Source organism: Neodiprion pinetum, chromosome 1, assembly GCF_021155775.2.
Source record: "Neodiprion pinetum isolate iyNeoPine1 chromosome 1, iyNeoPine1.2, whole genome shotgun sequence".
In the NCBI taxonomy this organism is placed as follows: domain Eukaryota; kingdom Metazoa; phylum Arthropoda; class Insecta; order Hymenoptera; family Diprionidae; genus Neodiprion; species Neodiprion pinetum.
The window spans coordinates 2,611,719-2,632,854 of NC_060232.1; the positions used below are offsets into that span (position 1 = coordinate 2,611,719).

Consider the following 21,136-nt stretch of genomic DNA (forward strand, 5'->3'; position numbering starts at 1 on the left):
TCTGACTATGGTTGATTCGTCTGAGACTTTAAGGCTTGGCCCTGCTCGGTGTACGATAAAATCGATTCCAACTTCCGGATCTCGGTGATTCTTCATTGACGGTTTCGAAGCTCCCCAAAGTCTAGTATTATTAGACATACGCCTTGCTATTGACAAAACAATCTTGTCGAGCTGCAACTAGTACAAGACACGCGATAAAGACAAGGATGAGATGTTGGTCTAGCATTACGGCGGCAGTACGAATACCGTGACTGGCGGTGTCTTGCGTGAGAAAAAAAATGCGTGCGTCCATGAGCCATCAAGTTCTTCAAGTTTCTCGAGGTTCGACGAAACTTTCCAAAATACGTTGCATTTACGAGCGATTCCCTCGTTTTTCGATCCCCGGGAAAAGAATGCGCGGTAAGAACGTTTTGCGGCACGACCTGATTTCCGGAAATTGGACCTTGAAGGGTGGCGTAAACACGCGGAGCAGTTGAAAGAAACATCATAAGGCAGTCGAGACAAAACAAATTCATATACCTCCAAACAGAAAATTGTCGTGAACTTTGAACGTCGCCCACATAATAAATAATACGAGATTCATCGGAATTATTGTGCGGGAAAGTGGCACGCACACTTCGTACGGCCAACCCGCATACGTGACGGATATCACGAAAATTTATCCGTTCATTGGTGCAGCGGGAGACAAAACCCTGGAAATATACTGTAACTCGTTCGAACTACAAAGTACATACGACTCTGTGACTGCAATCGTCTGGGGCGGACAGACAATTTGATAAGAGAGTGTAGACGCCTGGTTACAAAGTCCAACGGGTTTGTACGCGCCGCGAGCAATTAATCAGAATACAATTACTAGTTAATTAAAAGCCAGTTTTGCGCTTCCGTTCATTCTATCTTTTAAAAAATATGCAAGTATTATACTTCACCGTATCAATCGCGTATTTATACCTCGGCTATTCGGACTATCGAATAAGACAAATTGGTCAATCGATCTCACTCCGATCTTACATCGAACCGGTTCGGTATAATGATCGGAATAACGGTTTCTATCCTCCCAATGACGACGATAATAGTAATTTTCTTTCCAACCGATGACAGTGCGCTTCGGGGAACCGAACACTCGTCCTTCGCGACTTGCGGATCGCTATGAATGGTTATTTACTCACTCTTCGGAGTTGCACCTCTGGCAGGATCCATCAGGACTGGACATCGGCCAGATATCGTCGCCTCGGTGAGTCCGTCGAGTCTAATTCAACAGCTGAGCCCGGACTGAGGGGTGCTCGTGCTTTTTCGACGGGCATGCCCGGCAACCTCGTGGCTGTGGCCCTTTCTATCGGAAGAACCGAGTTGCCGGACTCTCAGGTGTTGAACTCGGCAGGCAGTCCCCGAGGGAAAAGGGGGGCAGCCGTTCTACCACCTGGCACTGAACGGCACCAATCGATATACGCTCCGAATACTATCCCTGCAGGGTTATACGGCTTCCCTGCGCCTCGGAGGTGAGGCGATACCGGATATGCGGGCATTTTCGAAGAGATTACCACCCTCGATATCGAGGACGATGAGTGCTGCGGATTTCAGGGACGAAACCGCGGAGACGCGGAACTCGAGGAAGTCGGCGTCTTGGTGCACGGAAAACCGCTTACCTATCGGATCTAGGATCGATGCCTGTTTCTCCGAATTAGGTGAAGCGCGTCTCTTCCTCCTGCAATTGACTATCGACCTGCACCTTGTATACTTGCAAATCGTTTGATCGTTCGCAATTTGGCGTAGCGTGGCTGAAATAGACTTGAGAAACTTACTCGGGGGCTATTGGTCTTAGATGTAATTTTAACCGGTACGATAGCTGCAGGTATATTCATCCCGAGAAGAGAGCTTATCGAGCTTGGACTCTGGTTTCGCCACCCGCGTATTTTATGGGATGGTAATTTGGTGCCGGGCATGGTCGTCGAATTAACGGCGAATTTGATAACGTTCGCGAAGAATCTAATACCCAATTAAAACTTTCACGGTTTAATCAAAGTCGTGTTAAGTTGAATTAGCGCTCTGATCAAACCGCGGAAATCGCAACAGTTCGGGCTAATCAACGACCCAGAATCCGGGAATCGTCGAGCAGATTTCGGACTAACCTCCGAATCTCCGTCGAACGATTAACTCCTGGAATCGCATGCGAGGACTGCCAGCTGGCTTAATATCGTCGAACATGGGAACCCTGCACCTGGTTTGTAAGATAAACCCCGATTGCAGCCACCCTTCGATCGATCGAGTTATCGGCCAACGATTTTTAAGCCGCCAGAAATACCTGCCAAGTTAATTACCACCCACAAAGAAAAAAAAAAAAAAAAAAACCAGCTTCGCGTGGAAAAGTCGAACAAAGCACCGTCGACGGTGTTATTCGTCTCTGATTTCAAGGTGTGCGGTACAAAGAGAAATCGGTGATCAATTAAAAATCGATACTGTGACATGCGTCAAATCGATTTTTATTCATCTATGGTTGACATAATTTTTCAACGTAACGATACGCTTGGTGTCGATCTGCAAGGTTTGTTCAAAGTTGAAAGAATAAGAAACACAATGATTAGATTTTTAAGATGTAGAAAATTTTTTACCATACATTAAGTATGTTGGATACTGAGTAGAAAAATTTCACACGATTCCGTACTGAGTGAAAGGATTTTTTGAGTCGCGTGATATTCGTTTGATTTAACTAAATGCGGGGAACGCAATATACTTACTTCGTTAGATGATAAATAAAATAATTATGTTGGTCTAACAAAATTTAGTTGAATCAACAAAACATTTTGCTAGACCTACAGACCTTGAATCAAGCCAAATGAATATTTACTCCGCCGCATGTGACCACACATTCGGTTGATTCAATGACTGTTTTTTTTTTTTCTCAGTCCAGCATCAATGTAATTTCACCAAAAGTTAATTGCACCGGTGATTAGCCTTGGTCGGGTATGACGTACAGGTGTATAATCTTTATCGTTGTTAAGCGCATTGGAAGGCTGCGCTGATATAGAAGGTGTAAAAGATTGGAAATAAAAGGGATGTGAACCAGCGCGGAAGGGCATTGAAGGGGGGAATAGCCGTCAAAATAAAACGCGTCGTTATCAGACGACCTAAATTAATTTCCATCAAGCCTAATATTTGTGTGTTGGTTTCAAAGTTACGTATACGTAATAATATACGTGATGACATAGCTATGATTCGTGCATCAACTTGTCTACACAACTCTTGTTTTTGCGCGAGGAAAAAGAGTTAAATAAACATCTGCAATTTGTCGATCAAGTCGGTATACGTTATAACGTAAGCGAGCAGTCTCTCCTTTAAGCGACTCGCACTACTGGCATAATCGTGGTCAGCAAACACTTAACGCCACACATACTCGCGAGTCTCGGTACGTTTAGACTTTAGACGAAGACCTTTGGATCGAACAATAAATCAGTCGTTCGTTTTGTGATTTTGAAACGAGAATTGACAAATTAATATGTATAGACACGCTTCACACGCACAACGTATCGGCCGGGGGAAACGGTTAACGGTTGGAACTTGAACCGCCGCTAACGTGAACTACCAGCTCAGCAATCCAATGAACTGGATTGAACCGCGTCCCATTGTATCTCGGCACCGACGTTCGTCTACGTTCCATGCATAAATTTTTTACAGACCGACACGGCTCTCTGGGTCACTTTGCTCGCGGTGTGTTCCGACTCGCCGGCGTATCGTTACCGGAAAAATTTCCATCCGTGGATCTCCGAATTCGAATCTTCGATGCATGCAACGTAGACACACAGACACGCGTGTCTAGCCTCAAGGAATTCCCCTCCGCTTTGTTTTCCAGAATTCTGACACACTCGTTGCCGCATAGTTTCGGCCAATTTCCTCCTTCAGCGTGTCCTAGACCTCGGGACAAACCGTCCGGATTGACCGTCGCGTCGGGCCGAATCTCGGGAGTTTCGCGAATCCGGAACCCCGGTCAACAGGTTCGAATCGAAGAAGTCGCGTAAGTTTTTAGCGACGTTTTTTACCGTCAGCGAATTCACGCGGCGTCTTCGTTTCCTTCTCCAATGATCCGGCTTCTCCTGCGACCTTTAATCCCTGGATGTTTCAAAGTCTCGTTAAAGCCTGACGATGTACGAAGGGCTCGTGCGCTGGATAATTCGTTGGTATCGACGACTGATAAGAGAGTCGGGGAAACGGGGTGGAGGCTGATTGTGAGACGTAACCCGTCTGGCTCAAAGTCCGTCCGGTGTTTTCCCGCCTGACGGTGTCAGGAAATAGTCGCGGTCAATGTCCACTGAATAAAATAAATGTTTGCCTTGGGCCGCTTGAGTGTTATTTCGGTGCTAAGGGAAGACGAAACAGTTTCACCGATAATTTACGAAGCTCTTTAATTACGAAGCGAGAATTTTTTTACCAGCAATTTCCAGCCCCGTTTGCGTCATCTGATCGGAAATTTCTTGCGTGAAACGAAGTCTTGACAACGTCTGAAACGCCTCGTGCATCTCGCTGTGTTATTTTAATGGTGTAATTCAGTTCTGATATATTGCTACGCTAATTGGACAGATTAATTAGCCAATTAAGACGATCACGTGACCAGGAATTGAACTGGATCTGATTTCACGTTTGAGCAAAGAAGATTGGCAAAACATGAATGGCGCAAACGCGTGACAAAATGTTTTCGGTGTTCAACCTTAGACGTGATCGGTGAATGAAGATTATTTCTTAGAGACTAATTTCATACTTCACCAACTACCGCCGGTTAAAGTCCAATAACTGTCGAGTTTCTCATTTTTTCAGTATTAGTTTGTTTATTTTTTTTTTCACGTGCCGTTCAATAAATGCAGTCACGGTCATGCAGGTCGTAAATGAAGGGCGTGTAAATAAAAATATTAAAAAAACAATTTAACGACAATTATGCGAAAAAACTAAGACGAGTGATCGCCTAATACACTGCTAGAGTTTTCATCTTTCCTCTTACAGTTTCGTACAATCAATATCAGCACCGACGAAGAGTCCTGAATTCTGTGATACAACAATAATTCAAATTTATAACTTTTGGGTTGAAAAAAATTTATCGTAATTGCATAGAGATTATTTTCAGACGATTAAATTTCGAAGCGAAAGCAAGAGAGAAAAATCACTCGACACCTTGATTACTTAATCAAAAGTGTTTTTGCATTCTAGTACGCAGATTATTTTTGGATACTACGTATATTATACATGTATGTATTATAATTTTAACGGTATTCTGGCGTAACCTGAAGATAACGATTGGTGAAATTAAATTAATGTACGATATAAGTGAATTACGGGCATTACCGTTTCATCGATTTAATTATTTTTTTCTTATTACAGATCAATGGTAGAAAATGATATCAAATCAACCTCAATTCGTTAACGAAAATACCAAAATTACCAGGGAGATCACATCTTTTTTACGATGCGCGTGTGTGTAAATTACAAAATTTCCGGGGCTTATCGCTAATTTGTACATCGGAATTGGTGATTTTGAGAGAAAAAAAAGGACAAAAAATTATGCAAATCTTTTACTGCATGCTCCCTCTTGACCTCCAGTTTATTGCTTGTGATCTAAAATTGGAAATACCAAGGATCCGATACCGCGGGATTATTGCATATCAAACGGTGCCGTTTGGTAGGTTGAATCTTGTCAATGTATACACAAGTTCGAATACGAGAAACTTTTTATAAAAAACAAGTGTTTTTAACCTTTTATTTAGATGCCCCCGATTTCGTTGAAGGCTTCGATGAAACACGTACTTATTTGTTGTTAATTATTTAGTACACGGGTGAATGTGATCAAAATTTGAACCTTGGTTTTGGAAAGTGTGTTGTAAAAGTTTCTCTCGATCGTTAATTATATTTTTCTTGCAGGAATGGCGAAATAAGTAATTCTACGATTTACTTAAAGGTGAAGTTGCTAAAAAGCGTTGAAAATTAAAATCAAGGTTTTTATATAAATCTCCCACCCACCTACAAGTCGTTTTATTTCCTACATGCCACCTAATGAATTGGATGTTATAACGTGTATATATATATACATATATAATATATAATATATATATGTAGTGGGTAATCAGTTCAAGTAAATAAAATGTCACCGGGATGCTGAAAGATAATTATATACGAAGACCACGAGGCATGTGTAAAAAAATATTTTAATACGATAAAAAAGAAAGTAAAAAATTGAAAAAATCGAGCAAACTAGTGAAATGATAAAAGAAGTGTTATGTCCGTGCATTCTCTGAGCACATGCTCGCAGATAGTGCAATATGCTAGCGAGTTACACCGCTCAATAAACTTATCTCAAATGATTAATTATTAACCAAACCATGTATTAGTAATAAACAACATTCAATGTATTTTTTGCTCTTTTAACGAGCACCGTAGACTCATTTATTATATCACAGTGCACGCATTTCTCGGATAGATGTGTATAACATATCTGTATTATCTTGTAATAAAAATGTCACGCTGATGTGTTGGAATATTTTTAAACCAATAAATTATTTGATCACGATCGATGTTAAGTAGCAGTGTAAATGATCATTCATTTCTCGGCCTCAACTCCCCCTCCCATTATATCAAGTCCATGGATATTCCATTGATCGCGAAAGTTAAATATTCAAGTTATCACTCTCTGCGGTTTTTAACGTTGCGACGGGTTGAAATAAAAAAAAAAAATAGAAAATGAAAAAGAAAAAAATGGTAGAAGAACTAATTGATCCTTAGCAACATGATACGGAGGTATTTGACAAATTAGTTTCGGTATAACATTAACACATACCATTTGCATGTTATATGATTAATCATAATTTTTCATATACAAACAGTTCGTCAAGATTATAAAATGTCACGATTCTCAATTTTTTTGCGTCATCTTATAAATTTGGGGAATGTGGTAATACCCCCGATTCGAAAAATTTATATAAACTTACATGTAACGCCGCATGTTGTTGCATAACAACGATTTGCTTTTTTTTCCCATTTCAGGCCGCGATTTTCGACATCGCGACGAGGCACTTGGATTCATTAATCGAAACAACGATCAAAGCAAACGGCAAATTAATACGTACAACTACAGTAAAAAGTATATTCCATTCTGAATCTCGTTTCTTTTACAAGAACGCATTTATCACTCCAGTATTTCTCACCCCGTGATTCGACAACCGCTCAGTCACCCCTTCGAGCAGTCCCTGGACACGTGCTCGGCCACCCCAACTGGTCTTTTACCCTTTAATGAACACGCATTGGATGACCACGCGGTGCGTCACCTTCGCGCAAGGGTGACCACCGTCATTCCGCAGGGTCCCTTAAGCCGGCCTTTAAAAACGCAATCTTCCTTTTTCTTTTTTTTTTTTTTTGGTATCGTTAACTGTCTCGAAGTGAAACATTTTTTAATCGATAAACATTAATCGATACGCTGATGGACGGTCATTTATTAATAAAACCGCGATGCGTAAAACATTGGATAATACAACCGGGATCAAGATTTCCAACGCGTATGTATAATATTATACATGTATGTACGTATACATGTATGTTGCGTGCGAGTTGCGTCAGGGGTGCGCACATGGCGCCCCCTTATCTCCAACTGACCACATGTCGTGTTTATCGATTCTGAGGTAAAAGTGTACCCTCGGCATTATCACTTTGTAAACCTGACGAAATTCCAAGCCTGCGTTATTATTTAAGCTAGGTTCAAAGGTTTTGTACCGTATAGATATAGGTATATATTTTTGTACTTGTAGAAGCGGCCGAACCGTAACGGTTGAAATACATAAGAGAAATGGTGCGAGAATTGGCACCCGAAGATCGCGTCGATGGTTGAAATGTCGCTTTCTTTCCAGTGCGAGTCGAGGAGGTTTGAAATTGAATTTAAACTTTCGGGACAACAAAGGACTCGAAACGTGGCTAACGAAGTGCTCGGCTCTTCAGATTCAGTTAACTCGGAGGGTATAACACGAGTGTAAGTTTGATTCGAAGTCAATCGGCATGTGTGCGGGAGGCGGGCTGAGCCGCAATTATTTGAAGAGAGAGAGAGAGAGAGAGAGAGATTTTGAAACACCTCTGATAGTCAATCAACGAATCACGCATACGTATCCTGCCCGCTAAGAACACGTGGTCTCTCCGCTAGCCGGTCTAAAGCGATCCGAGATAAGGAGTTGTCGATCAATTCCCCATTTCGCAGAGCCAAATGCAAGGCGAAGCTAGTTACCAACTATATGTAACATGTACAAACCACGACGCAGTGCCCACTCGAGGAGTGAAATCTGTTGCGCGCCTTGGTTCAGGCGCGGCGTGCAAAAGATTTTTTCGGAGGGTGGAAAACTCACCCTTGGCATCTTCGAGGCTTCGGGTTCCTCGGCTGGGGTGACAAAACGCCGTAGACGGCGGGCCGAAGGGTCTCTGAATTGGGGCGGCGGCGACAGAGATGTCGGAGGGTGAGACGAGGCCCTGCGGATGGTGATCGCAAGATCCGGTGCGCTCGGGGCGGACGCTGAGCTTTCACTAACGTTGCTCGTCGCCGGCCTGCTCCTACCTCCTACATCCTGGCCATCGTGATCGCGTGTCACGGTGCCTATCCGCGTTTCACCGCCCCCTCGGCCCTCCGGGGGTGGCTGACACCGGGGGGCGTCCCCCTCGAGTTCGGGAAGGCTATCGGAGAAAGTTAGCAACAAATTTATGCCTCCGAGTTGCGGGGTTCAAGGAACCGGAAGCTGTCTTGCCGCGGTGCAGCTTCGGTTGGATTCGAAAGAAGTTACGCTCTTCGATGTGGCTTGGGAGGATTATTTTAGAGGTGGACGACTTACTTGGGGAGGAAGAGCGACGGATCGGAAGAGGGCCAGCAGAGCGGAGCTCTGCATCTTGCTGGAATTAGATCGACCATGATTGACTTGCGAGGAGATGGAGTCTCCGCTTTTCTTCTAATCGGGAAGATCGTTGGACGAGGTCACTTTTGGTTATTTAAATTACGCGAGGATCGCGGTGATCGTAGGATTATTAATTAGCCGGTGTTGAGTGGTGCGATCGTAATTCAAAGCGAAGTGAAAGCTTTTTGAAAAACGAGGAAAGACACGCGAAGAAATTAAATTACTCGTATAATTTCTTAGACGAGGGAGAAAGCTACGCGTTTGAGAGGGAAAAGGATGAGTCGATAAAGTATAAAGGTTGCGGTGAAAAAGTTACGGAATTATGAAGGGGGACTAAGAGAAGAAGAGCGAGGGGGAGGAATTTTATTCACGAGGGTCTCAGCCCGACGAGTAAATTCCTGCATGTATTTATGGTTGAATAAATAAGCGTGTATATCGGACAATATTTTAGAGTCGTGAACAGCGACTCTTCGAGGGGGTAAATCGGAAATCGGTACAGCGAAGTGGGACACGCGAGCCTTCGGTTTAACCGAGACGGAAGAACCACTCGAACAAAAATAGAACATCAAGGAGGAATGGGAGCATTATGAATTCACCGTTGTAAATTTGATTCGAATGCCGCTTATAATCCCACACAAATGACGGGACATTCCATTTCTCTGTTTAAAGATGACGGTCATTATTAAGCAGCGAAATTTACTCAAGGATCGAACGGCACCGAAATCACGCGACGAAGTCGGTTCTTCCAATGCGACGTAAAGTGCCGGTGAGACCGGGTTTTTCAAAACGGCCAAAATTTGCCTATTCGCCGAAAATTGACTCAAGGACCGGACGTCCTTCTCAACGAACCGCCGACGACTGACTAAGCAGCTCTTTCCTGCTGTCGAAAATTGTTATTAAATACCGTAATAAGAGTTCCTTAGAAAATTTTCAAGAAGGGTTACAAAAGCGTTGGATCGATAGCGTAACACAAGGCGAATTCTTACAACGGCCCTTGCGATTAATCAGCCCTGTCAGATATGCAATGTTGTTGTTGCGGCCTTTGTTATACGTACGAAATGGTACGGCGAAGATACCTTCACGTACAGCGAATCATTTTATGAGTAATTTTACGACTTTTCTCATCCAACAATTAGAAACGTTTTTGCAACACTGTCGGTGAAAAAACTTGTATTTAAATACTGTTCACTCTCATGTCAGTTATTATCCAATCTGTGCAGCGAATTGATTTTTGATGCGATTTCAAATCGTTTATTCGATTCATTTTCTAAATACTCTTACACGATACAAAATTTTAGAATTATTCTTAAATTTGTTTTACGTATTATAAAAATCGACGAATATTAATAAGAGGTTACATATAATTGACTTAAGCGTGTGTCTGATTTTATAAAGTGATTAATTTGGTAAATGTAACAATTGGAGTCAGGATAAAATTCCTGTAACGAAGTTGCTGATAGTATTTTGTGTATCGCCAGACGGCGAAGACGCTCTTTAATACAATGAATAAATATTTGATTGCATTGTTTTTTTCTTTCCGCATTGTTACTTTATTATTATTTCATTAAATTTCATTATCCATACATCTCAACCGCGAGTAAAGTCTACATGAACATGTCGCAGTAATCTGTGCGCACATAACGTAGTGTATACAAGACTAGATTGAGTCACGTCAAGGAAAGATAAGAATCTTCCGGGGTAAATAATACGACTCGATAATTAGAGAACGATGTAGAAACGAGCTCCGACTTCCGGATCTTTAACGTTGTACAATGCTGTATAAACACAATCGTTTAACAGCGAATTATGTAGTAATAAATTGCGAATCTATGTACCATAACAGGTTCGTTGTTATAATACGTGGAAAAATCGATGGCGCCAATTGTTCGATAAAAATTACGCTGGACTTTTTCACGCTAGTGGGCAACTGATTAAATCGCTCGCAAGTCGTACAACCGGTGTCTGTAGACCAAAACCCTGATGCGCATCGGCTTCCCGCGATCCGTAGCGAAGCTGAATTTCACGTGGTTCGATCCGACTCCACCGGAAGTTATCGTCGCCTCTCCGTTCTCGGTTGTCCGGTCTGAAATCACCTCGATGCAACTGATGTTCACGTTCATGGGTCCGTACTGCGCCTCTGCGGTCTTTCGAATGATTAAATTATGCCGAAACTGCGTAAAAGAGATACGCCGGAGGCGACGAGCTTGCGGAAAGCCCGTTCGGCCGGTGCTTCGTTCGATATTTACCTGATTCGAGAACGGATTGGAGTTGCGACGGACTTCGTACTGCCATATGAGGTCCCCGTTGTGACCGGAAGCCGGACAGTCGCCGTAGAAGCGATTTCCGAGGGCCAGAGGCAGGGCGAGGATCGCGAAGAAAGCACGAAATCCACTTGCGGACAGCATGGCGGCGGACAGAGCGAGTAACGCGACAAGTCGAAGAGACGAGAATGACTCGGGGAGAAAGTGTGGAAGATGGAAGAACCGGGCTGCTACTATTATTGCAAGCGTAGAAGCTCGTCGTATGAAATGGGGAATGTAATCTGCGGATATTGCGGAGTTGTTGCTCACGTTGCAGTAATTATGATGTAATTAATTATAATTTTGTTTTGCTTCACCGCTGCAGAGAAACTCGATGATCCGAGTGTTCGATCGTGCTGAAAAAACACATTTTATCTGCGCCGGTGTTATGCTGCGAGCCAATATTGTGATGTATTAATAGCAGAGATACCGGCAGCCCCTTCAAATATCAACACAACGCACTCGGTTATAACTGCAATTCAAAGTTTCGAGTCATTCGTGACTTCGTTGCCGAATCCTCTCCTCGTCACTAGATCATCTTAAGCTTCGAAATGATTTATCAGACGAGATTGAAAAACGATGCTTCGATCCAATCATTTAGCAGAATTTTAGCAACAACGATGTACAAACAAGTGCAGAGAGATGAGTGTAATATTCTCGCTGGCAGACGCGCGGATTGCAGCTTGATCGTGAATATTGAAAACCGCGAGGGTCAAGGCTGTGCCATTTTGATAATGAACTTAATCAGCACACATGAATATACCCGCTGTTGTACGTTTAGTCTCACACTTGTTGGCTTCTCTCGTACAGCGAACGAAAGCACGTTTTGAGTCGGTGATTTTGGGGGTGGGAAAACCTGCACTTACGATTCGATGAATTACGGGGACTGGTAAATGTACCCCTCTTAGAATAAAACCTTGGAACGGTAAGGAGGCACTTTGATATCACTGCAAAGTGGGGCTTTGGTAGTAAAATCGAGGCATTGGTTTGTGACTTTAGAGTCAGGTGAATTGGTTCCCACATTCCCGTGCCTGGATCCACATGGTACAGTCTGTACCCAGGAGAATCCTTTTCGCAATTTTCTCTTACCAGACTGCTGATTCTTCGCCCGATAATCACTCCCGACTTACGACTCGAGATGATGCCAAGTAATCGACGATACACCCTTTTTCAACACTAACCATTGGGTACATGGATCTTCAACTTTCCAAAAATCTATTGTTTCTATAATTTTTTTTTTTAAACATAACAAAAAAATTATTCTAATTAAACTTAAGGTATACGGGAGAACGACATTTGAACTGTATTTCGTAAAATTTTTATATTTTACAAATACGACACAATAAATCCTGCAAGCTTTATCTAAAATCAATAAACAAAATATTTTCTCTTAATACATAATTGTATATGGCCAGCAAAGGAACGATGAATTTATAAAAAAAAAAATTTAATTTGAACTTTTGGCAGAGCTTTTTGAAAAATGTAAGATTTTCGGTACATCTTACTCCATGTATTTATTGCCTTGTAAAATAAGTTGTGAGCGAGAAAATAAAAAAAATCCTTTGTTCATTCACTACTTCGTACACTCACCTACTGACAGAAAATGTTTGATTTTCTGATTTCAGATGAAGCTAACGGTAGTTGACGTTGTCGTATTTTGGGATAAAAATTTTACGAAATATAGTTCAAACTTCGTTATATTCAACAAGACAAAATCATAGAAAAAATGGATATTTTGAATGTTCAAAACCCACGTAATTCCCCAATTCAACAGAAGCGAGTTCAAGAAATTCTTAGGCTAGTAGAAAAATTGGGTACATATTTCTGTATACATTCCCCCTATCCTATGCAATATAAGTATATTGCGTGTTTACCGGGGAAAGAATTACGCTACTTTGGAAGTTTATGTATCGATCGCGGTCACATCTCGTCGTCAAGGAACTGCATTTCAATATTATTGCATGATAAGATTCTCTTACAACCTTACCCGCTCTGTAGGTATATGTTAATACGTGTATATTCAGATTCTACAAGGACTGATCCCGCTGTTCGAGATATTATACATACATACTGTAATACGCTATACCTATGCTGGTTGAATAGACATTTTATTGATAATTACAGAAATTATTATCATTATTAATAATATCCAGTCAGCCTGCGTTTAACGATCAAGTTTTTCGTTCCCTTCAATTTCCCTTCCTATTCTCATTGCGTGCCGATATTCTCCCGCCCCAATTTCCTGCCCTCATTATAAACGGATCTCTTCGAAACTTCAACTCTCGCTATAGACGGTTGACAAAAGCTCTTGCACCGTGGTTACTGGCATTGGAATTTCTTCGAATAAAAAATAAATTATAAATAATTTGTGGGGAAAAAAAAAAAATTGATATTCAAGAAATTCGTATCAACTTGTAACGAAATAAATCAAGCACCGACAAAATTCATTGAATCTCGAGTCACGTACAACGTATGATGACAGTAAAAATCTCTGACGAATTTTTCATTGATACGGATATCAACGATTCTTTCCTCAGACATAATGTTCATACGACTGTAACGAAGTTTCTGGAGAAAAAAAACCTTTGAATGAAAAAAGAGAATTTAAAAAAAAAAAAAAAAAAAAATACCCGTACAACTGCACCGAAACGAAAACTCGCAACGCATGCAAGCCTACAGAGTTGCACAATCCGCGTAAGGCGCCTACGACCACGTAGTATGATGCACGCATGTGTTGTCGGAATGAGACAGGGGCGGGGGAATGACGTGAAAGTGCAAAGCGCACCATCGAATGCCGTCAAGAAGGCGGGCGGGGGCGGAAATGAGGAGGGGTGGATGGGGGGCGATAGTAACGCGGAGCCGGCTGCCAAAGTCCGATGGTCGAGAAACGGCCTGGATCTTTGACTGCGTCTGCGGTCTGCGTCTGCGGACGAAAGTTTTACGTCGAGTTGTCCAGACTCTCGATAAAAGCTCCGTGTTGCTATGGGTACGAGGAAATTTATGGAGAGTAAACGAGAGCTTGCACAGGCGCGCGTCGACCGGCACGTTGTTGGCGGAGCGACGCTTTTCCTATTTTGTCGAATAATATCGGAAGATCTGAACGTAACGCAACATCGCGTCCTTGTCTCAGTTAGACGTAAGATTAGGTTTATTGTTAGTTTTTTTTTTAACCGTAGAAATTGCTGAGCCTAGGCTTACGTCTCGATGTTTACCGCTGCATCATCTCGTTTCTACTATGTTTCGTTCTTTTTCCTCCGAGTCAAGGGAAACGGCGCGTATGTCGGACAAGTCTTATCGATGCAATAATGCTGCTATATTTTTAGAACGTATTCATAATCCGGTAGATTACTCTCGAAGACTTGTTTTTTTTTTTCTTTCATTTTTCTTTTAGAAAGTTATTTTTTGAATGAGACAATTATTAATCTTCTATTTATATCGTTCAGGTTTCTGAAAAATCTCAAACCTTAATTCGTCTATTCTCGGTAAAGTTAAAAAAAAATAAAAAAAATATTCAAATAACTTATATACGTTTCATTTACGCACAAGTTTCTTTAACTCCCGACAGCAGTGGCGATTACTTCATTCGCGAATCTTAATACCAAAAATTTATAATACCGTTTGATGAACTTTTAGTTGTAAGCCGCAAGCGATTTCAGGGTTTCGTGTAACGGTAATTACATGTTTATATAGCACAAAAATTACAACAGACGTGCCGATAATGCGAAGCATTTCGGTGAATTCGCCGGCCCTCTCATCACTCCGAAAACGGGAGAGAATTGATTTACACAAATTTGTATTGTAAAAACTCAGAAAAAAAAATACATTAATCGCAATAACATTGATCATGTCGATTAAATAACTTGTCGCGATTTTCGTAAGTTCTTCGAGTAAAATTTCACCAGAAATTTATTGCACGAGAAATTATTGTATCTTTGATCTATTACATGCTGTCTTCAATAAGATATTTTTAGACGGAACGTAACGAAATTTTTTCCCAGTAACTTTCGGAATTCTAGAGGTAAATTCACTGAAAACTAACCAAACGATTCATTGGTTAAATCATTAGTTATCATTCAACGGCTGTACTTTGGAATCTGTATTTCTTTTCAATTAATTACGTCAAGAAATTGCTTATGAGAATATTGCTAGTAAATAATCTAGCTGTATACATAATGTATGTACTATATATGTTATATTCTCGATTTAGCAAGATCTATGGTATAATGTTAAGAAACGTACATGTACCACATATACATGCATGTATATGCGATTAAAGAACAGAACAAGTATTTAGATCGTATTACAATTTCTTAGTCAACGTTGTTATAAAAAACATAGTCTCCACACACAATCTTATTTTATAAATTCTTGCAAACACACGATACTATGATAATTACATATACATATAAATACAATATGAGAGAGTAAGAGAAACACAATATAAGTCTATTATAAATAAGCAGAGCACTTTTATCTCGACTATGATAAAATTGGTGTATAATGATGGTTACAACATTTGGCGACTCGTAGGGCATTGATCCTAAAATTATTTGTACACTTGCGTCTACCGTCGCGCTCAGTGAATCTCGCAAAAATCTATACTTATATATGACATATTCTCTCACACTTCAGCACCGTTGAGTCAAACTAACTGTAAGCTGAATAAATTCTTATCGATTCATTCGAAAATACAAAACATCGAACGCAAAAAAGCAAGAAGAAAAAAAATAAAAAATAAAATAAAAATAAGAGAAAACTTTAGAAAATGAAAAATTAAAATTCAAACGAACATCAATCACGTATTGCGGAATATTTTGTAACGACGATAATCTTCGAAGCGTTGCATAATACCGTGCAATAATTTCCATTATGAGACGACGTAATCTAAGGTTCAGATTCGTCGTGAATATTTTTTTCGATTAATTTTTCTACAACCGTGTTATTTTACACGTATGCGCGGATACTTATCGTACAAACACGCATACGTATGTACGTTTCGTAAAATATATTATACCTTATATCGACAGACCGTAATCTTTGTTCGAGTTAATAATTAACTCGAAATATCCATACATTCAGCAACCTTTCGTACGACTTTTGCGAAATCAATTTACGTTATACTCGTATACATATATGTATAAATATAATTATATCCAAAAATTTTATTCAGATATCTTATACGTCGTATATCTGTGTATATGTGAATCTTGTGATCGTGTTACCATCAAAGTTATATCAAAGCATTAAATGTACGTATATAATGTATAGTCTGTACGCATATATACGAGTCTGTATTTACAATTTGATAAAATTAATTAATACGCATGAAACACGAGGGTATTCGATACACGCCGAATGTTCGTGTGAACCCGATTAACCGTTGCGGCTGATCGACCTTCGATCCTTCCCAAACCCTTGAACCCTCTTCGACCCTCCCTTTACTGCACCAGCGCCAAGGGCTGGGCGTGTTGTCCGGCAGGCTGGGCCCTGATTACGCCAGCGATGCGCCTGAAGGGCAGCTGCAGATGGTAGTAAGCGCAATAGGGCAGAGGGTCCCAGTAGACGAAAAGGGTCTCCCGCTTGTCGAGAACGGTGCCGAGAAGATGGGAGGCGACGTCCGTCGGAGGCCTCTTCAGGGCGTTGGCGACGGCCTCGTTGAGATTCTGCCCGCGATCCCCGTTCGCGAGATGCTCGGAATTCTGTCTCGAAAAGTGCCTGCAGGGTCGCCAAACGAGCCTGGGATGAACGCCGGTGTGGCAGACGTAGGGAAAAGAGACGCCGACGCGACAACCGATGGAGACGAGATCGTTCTCGAGGCCCGATTCGGCCAGCCGGAAGCTCAGGTGACCGGACATCTTGTGGCCCGGTGATCGGGCGAAGAAGCGATCCAACCAGCGGGAGACGTCGGGTCTGTCTTCGGGTATGAGGCCCCGATGCTCGTCGACGCGACAGGTCACGTTGGCGACGACCTTCGAGTCCTTGACGGTCGTGCAGGTGAGAAAATGGGCGCCACCCGGATCGCGAACCACGACCCAGGGCCGCTTGTCGCTTATCTCGTGCTCGTAGTTCTCGCTCCTAAAGTCCCGGACCGTCGGGGGCAGCACGACTTTGGCACGGTCCCGCATCCCGGCGGGCCCGGCGGCCAGCATGACGTGTCTTCCGGTGCGGAGGACGCCGCGTTCGTAAAGATTGGCCACGTCGGCCGAGGACCGGAGGACAAAGTGAGACGGAGTCGGAAGCCCGACAGACCTGCATCGACGCAAAAGCTCGAGCGGATCGTCGAGGGCCGTGACCTCAGAGGCACCGGGTACGAAGCACTCGCATCCAAGGGCTTCGAGGTGAGGCTTTGCCAGGGCGTCGTAGTATGCGGTCGTCGAAGCGCTGACCGGTATGTAGTAGGACGGTTTTTCGCGCTGGACGATGTCGCGGAGGGCCTTGACGTACTGGGCCGCGGAGTCTGGGCCAGGTATGGGAAGCGTGTGGAACTGCGAACAGGCGGTTGAGAAACGGGCCAGCCCAAAGAGGCCCTCCACCTCGCAGACCACGACGCGGGCACCGGCCTTGTAGAAGTTCCTTGCTAGGTGGACGGCCTGCACGGTGCTACCGCCGCTGATCAGGACGCATCGCTTGGGCCTGACTCTCTCCGAGGCCGGGGTGTAGAGCGCGGTCAGGAACCACTTGAGGGCCGTCAACGGCAGCTGCAGAATCGCCCATAGCATGCAGACCCACGCCGAGACCCACAATGCCGGTGCCCATATTATACAGCTCGCGATTTTGTACGCGGCGGTGAAAACGCCGATCACCAAACCGGCGTACCAGTGACCGATGCTCGTCAGGATAAACGGGCGACTCTTCGTCGACGGAATTTCCCTCGACGCTGATCGTCGGCGGTCCTGGATCGGGCTCGTCGGATGCTGTTGGTTCTGGTGGTGGTGGTGGTGGTGATGGCGGTTGGGTCGTTTCGAGGTCAGAATCGTCGTCTGGGTGCTCGAGGCGCTGGATATCGTGGAGGAGACCGAGGCGCTCGAGACCGTCGATGACGAGCGCTTCAACGTCAGCATCGGGGAGACGTCGGGGGGCGACGTTGACAGAGGTGATCCAGGTGACGGAGACGAGGCCGTGCTGTTCCGCCTTGAGATCGGGGGACTCGAGCCCCAGAATCTCGACACGTTCTCACTGCCGCAAGAAGGCATGTCTGATATTTATCGCTGACTTTTTTTCAACACTCGAGCTACAGTCTTCAAGCGAGTCAATATTTCAGCTGCGAAAATCGATTCTGAACCGCGATAACGAACTGGCATTAAATTTCGTTGAAACGTGCAAGCTATCACCTGAGTTTAACAAGTTGACGAAACTCCGAAACGCCGGATGGTTTGTTCTTCATACCTGCGGACGAGATTTTTGCTGCTCGGCTCTTCTTTCGAACGGTTCACCCGACGATCGATGTTCCTTTTCTTCCTTAGAATCGGAGATCACACTTAATTGCCGATAATTTCCTCGACAGGATACACGAATAAAAGCCCTCTTCGGTCCATCCGCGACGGTTGTTTCAGGCCGTCAATCGTCCAGATTTTCCGTTTGCCTCCCTTTGCCACAAGAGAAAACGGGCACAAAATAAACAGTAACGAGCGTTCCTCGCAATTAACGGTGCTTATTGTCTTAAGTCAATAAATATGTGGGTGTCACACTTGAGAGGGTCGGGCAACGCGGCGGTGATAACGTGTGGAGAAGAGAGAGAGAGAGAGCGAATGAGAGAGAGGGGGAGAGAGATAAGTTTTGTCGAAGAAAGGTGAAAATAAACGTTGTTTGTCGGCATGCACACACCGGGTAAACTGAGACCGAGCCGGTCGAATCTCTGCTTCTTATGAGCTCTGCATCTTGGGCGCACTATGAACCTTCCCCGCCTTATCTAATCACACGTATAGCGGAGTGACCGTCGCATAAAGAATGATGCGCGGGGCCCACTGCTCTGGTATAAACTCGGACTTTTCATTCTTTCTAGCTTCTAGCCGACGATGTCTAGGCCTCCAAACGAGCTGATAGATAGACTCGAGCGACGCACGCCTAACCCGAAATGTGTAAACACGTCCTAACGTTGATAAGACGCGCACGAGTTTCCTCGTTCATCACCCTCCGTATTACGACTATTTTTGTCAATTATTCACTGCTTGAAGAATTCCTGCGTCTGTGTTAAAGTCCTCACCCTCTGGTTCAAAACTCAAATCCAATCGTAGGAAATTGTCCAAATAACACCCATGGGTGGTTGGTATTTTCACGCCAAATGGGACGGACTTGTACTTTGATAGAATATTTTCGGTGTTACGTTTAACACCGTCTTTTTCACGGTGTTGGAGCAATGATCGAACACCAAGGGTTATTCGGTCGGCAAATTTCAGGGCAGTAAAATTTCATGGCGAAATTTGGATTTCGTCAATTCGAAGACGGTCCGAATGTCACTTGGCGTCACGCGAATAATGTTGATAATGTACAATCCAGTGCCAGCGACGAAATTGATCGAAGACGCCCGATTTGTACAATATCAAAGATGATTTTGGGAAAGATGGGCTAACAACAATGGTTGGTTTGTCAATGTTCTTGGACTTTGGATCATAGATCACCTCTCTCGATCTCAATCAACAAAAATCCGCAATTGGCGATAAAGTTTATGGCTTGTATGTCAATCGATTATTGCGGCAGGTACTTCGGCTGTTCAATACGCTGGCAAAACCGATTGCAGTGGTTGACAGAGGACGGAGATTACGCCGAGTGAGCCAACGCGTAACACCGTCTCGGTGACATCTGTATTTGCCGGGGACCACGAGTGACAGTAATCAGTGTTAAAGACGGAAACTGCTGTAGTTTCAATACTCCAAGCCTTTCGACCGACCGCGGGTCTGATGCTCGACCACCGATAAGGATGGCAATGGCTTGGAATCGAGAACGTACACCACTGTCATCGCAAGCTGTGCTTGAGCAGCATTCGTTGTTAATTCATGGTAACGAGCATCGACGGATCAAAACAGAGGTGTGCTCTGCTTGCTTCTTCATTCGAGAAACTTTTTCCAAGGATCAATGAAAGGTTGTAGAAATCTGATCAGCCTTTGGGGGAATAATAAGTCGACGTCTGTCGACTGCTAGCGCTGTAATTTAAAAACTTCAAAGCTTGACAGGTTGAGCGAGATGTTTCGAGATTGCAAACATCAGCGACCGAGTGTTTTCAGCAATGAAATTCCAAGTTATGCTCGTGTTAATCGAAAATCTGCGGTTGTTAAGACGGCTGACAGACGTCAGACGCTGATTATTGGCTATTGAAGTAAATACGAAGCAAGCTAGCTGCGACGATTTTATAACGAGGTGTTAAAAGCTAAGCGTCACTCACCGAAAGCTCTGCTCCTAGGACCGATTCCCGATTCTGCACACTCAAAAAGCACAACCCCGATGAACATCGCGCGAAAAGCTCCGGCGAAGCTGAACCACCTGCCAAGAAACGACGCACGTGTCAGCCATTTTTGCTTGTTTGGTAGTCGGTGCGTGTTCAAGCGTAAACACTGTACTCGGAACGAGCAAGTGCCGAACCTCGAGTCGTTCTTCTTTGTTGAAAGTCGGCAATAGCAGTTTTCGATCCGTGCTTGTCCTTTCTTTCCGCGGCACAACCGCGAGCATTCGGCAATGCAGGAATACCGAAACGCGGTCGCTGCTCGAGGCGAGGCCAGACATTGATCATTCCGTTCCATTTCGTGCGATCATCGCTGCCTCGACGATAAGGAAGTCCTCTGTTACTTACTCACCAAAGTCTCCACACGTATTCTCGGGCGTCAACTTGACGGTCCGGAAAAAGCGGCGTCGTCGGTCAGTAACCCGAGTCCCGAAGAACGCCGTCGTCCATCGGGAGCCGTGGGACCAGATCGGGATGACTCAAGCCTAGGGCGAGTAGAATTT

General features: G+C 43.6%; 2 protein-coding genes across 7 annotated transcripts in view; both read right to left on the reverse strand.

Moving 5' to 3' along the window:
• The window catches only part of Root (ciliary rootlet coiled-coil, rootletin), a 33,453-nt gene extending 12,747 nt beyond the window's left edge, over positions 1-20,706 (reverse strand). For 2 of the 5 annotated variants that reach the window (XR_011177698.1, XM_046636657.2), the window contains exons 1-2: positions 8,838-9,551; positions 8,361-8,682 (exon numbers count right to left, since the gene is read on the reverse strand). Coding sequence is in view for 1 of the 5 variants with exons in the window: in XM_046636657.2 (XP_046492613.1) it covers positions 8,361-8,682; positions 8,838-8,914 (399 nt within the window). In the remaining 4 variants the exon portion in view is untranslated. Of the gene's footprint in view, positions 1-734; positions 768-1,166; positions 1,410-8,360; positions 8,683-8,837; positions 9,552-20,576 lie in introns of those variants that run through there. The other 3 variants (XR_011177699.1, XR_011177700.1, XR_011177701.1) reach the window with 3 other exon arrangements.
• LOC124224648 (uncharacterized) lies at positions 15,270-19,136 on the reverse strand. 2 transcript variants are annotated; one of them, XM_069138062.1, is made up of 2 exons: positions 18,636-19,136; positions 15,270-18,604 (listed from the first exon to the last, which is right to left on the reverse strand). In XM_069138062.1, exon 2 carries the CDS (start codon positions 18,388-18,390, stop codon positions 16,636-16,638), a length of 1,755 nt encoding a protein of 584 aa, XP_068994163.1. In that variant the 5' UTR covers positions 18,391-18,604; positions 18,636-19,136; the 3' UTR covers positions 15,270-16,635. The 2 variants fall into 2 exon arrangements, with proteins under 2 accessions (XP_068994163.1, XP_046492627.1); XM_046636671.2 differs by having other exon boundaries at positions 15,270-18,373; positions 18,584-19,135.
• Positions 20,707-21,136: the final 430 nt, after the last annotated feature.

Coding starts and splice junctions, on each gene's coding strand:
- LOC124224648 (XM_069138062.1), bottom strand. CDS start 18,390: ATGCCTTCTTGCGGCAGTGAGAACGTGTCGAGATTCTGGGGCTCGAGT.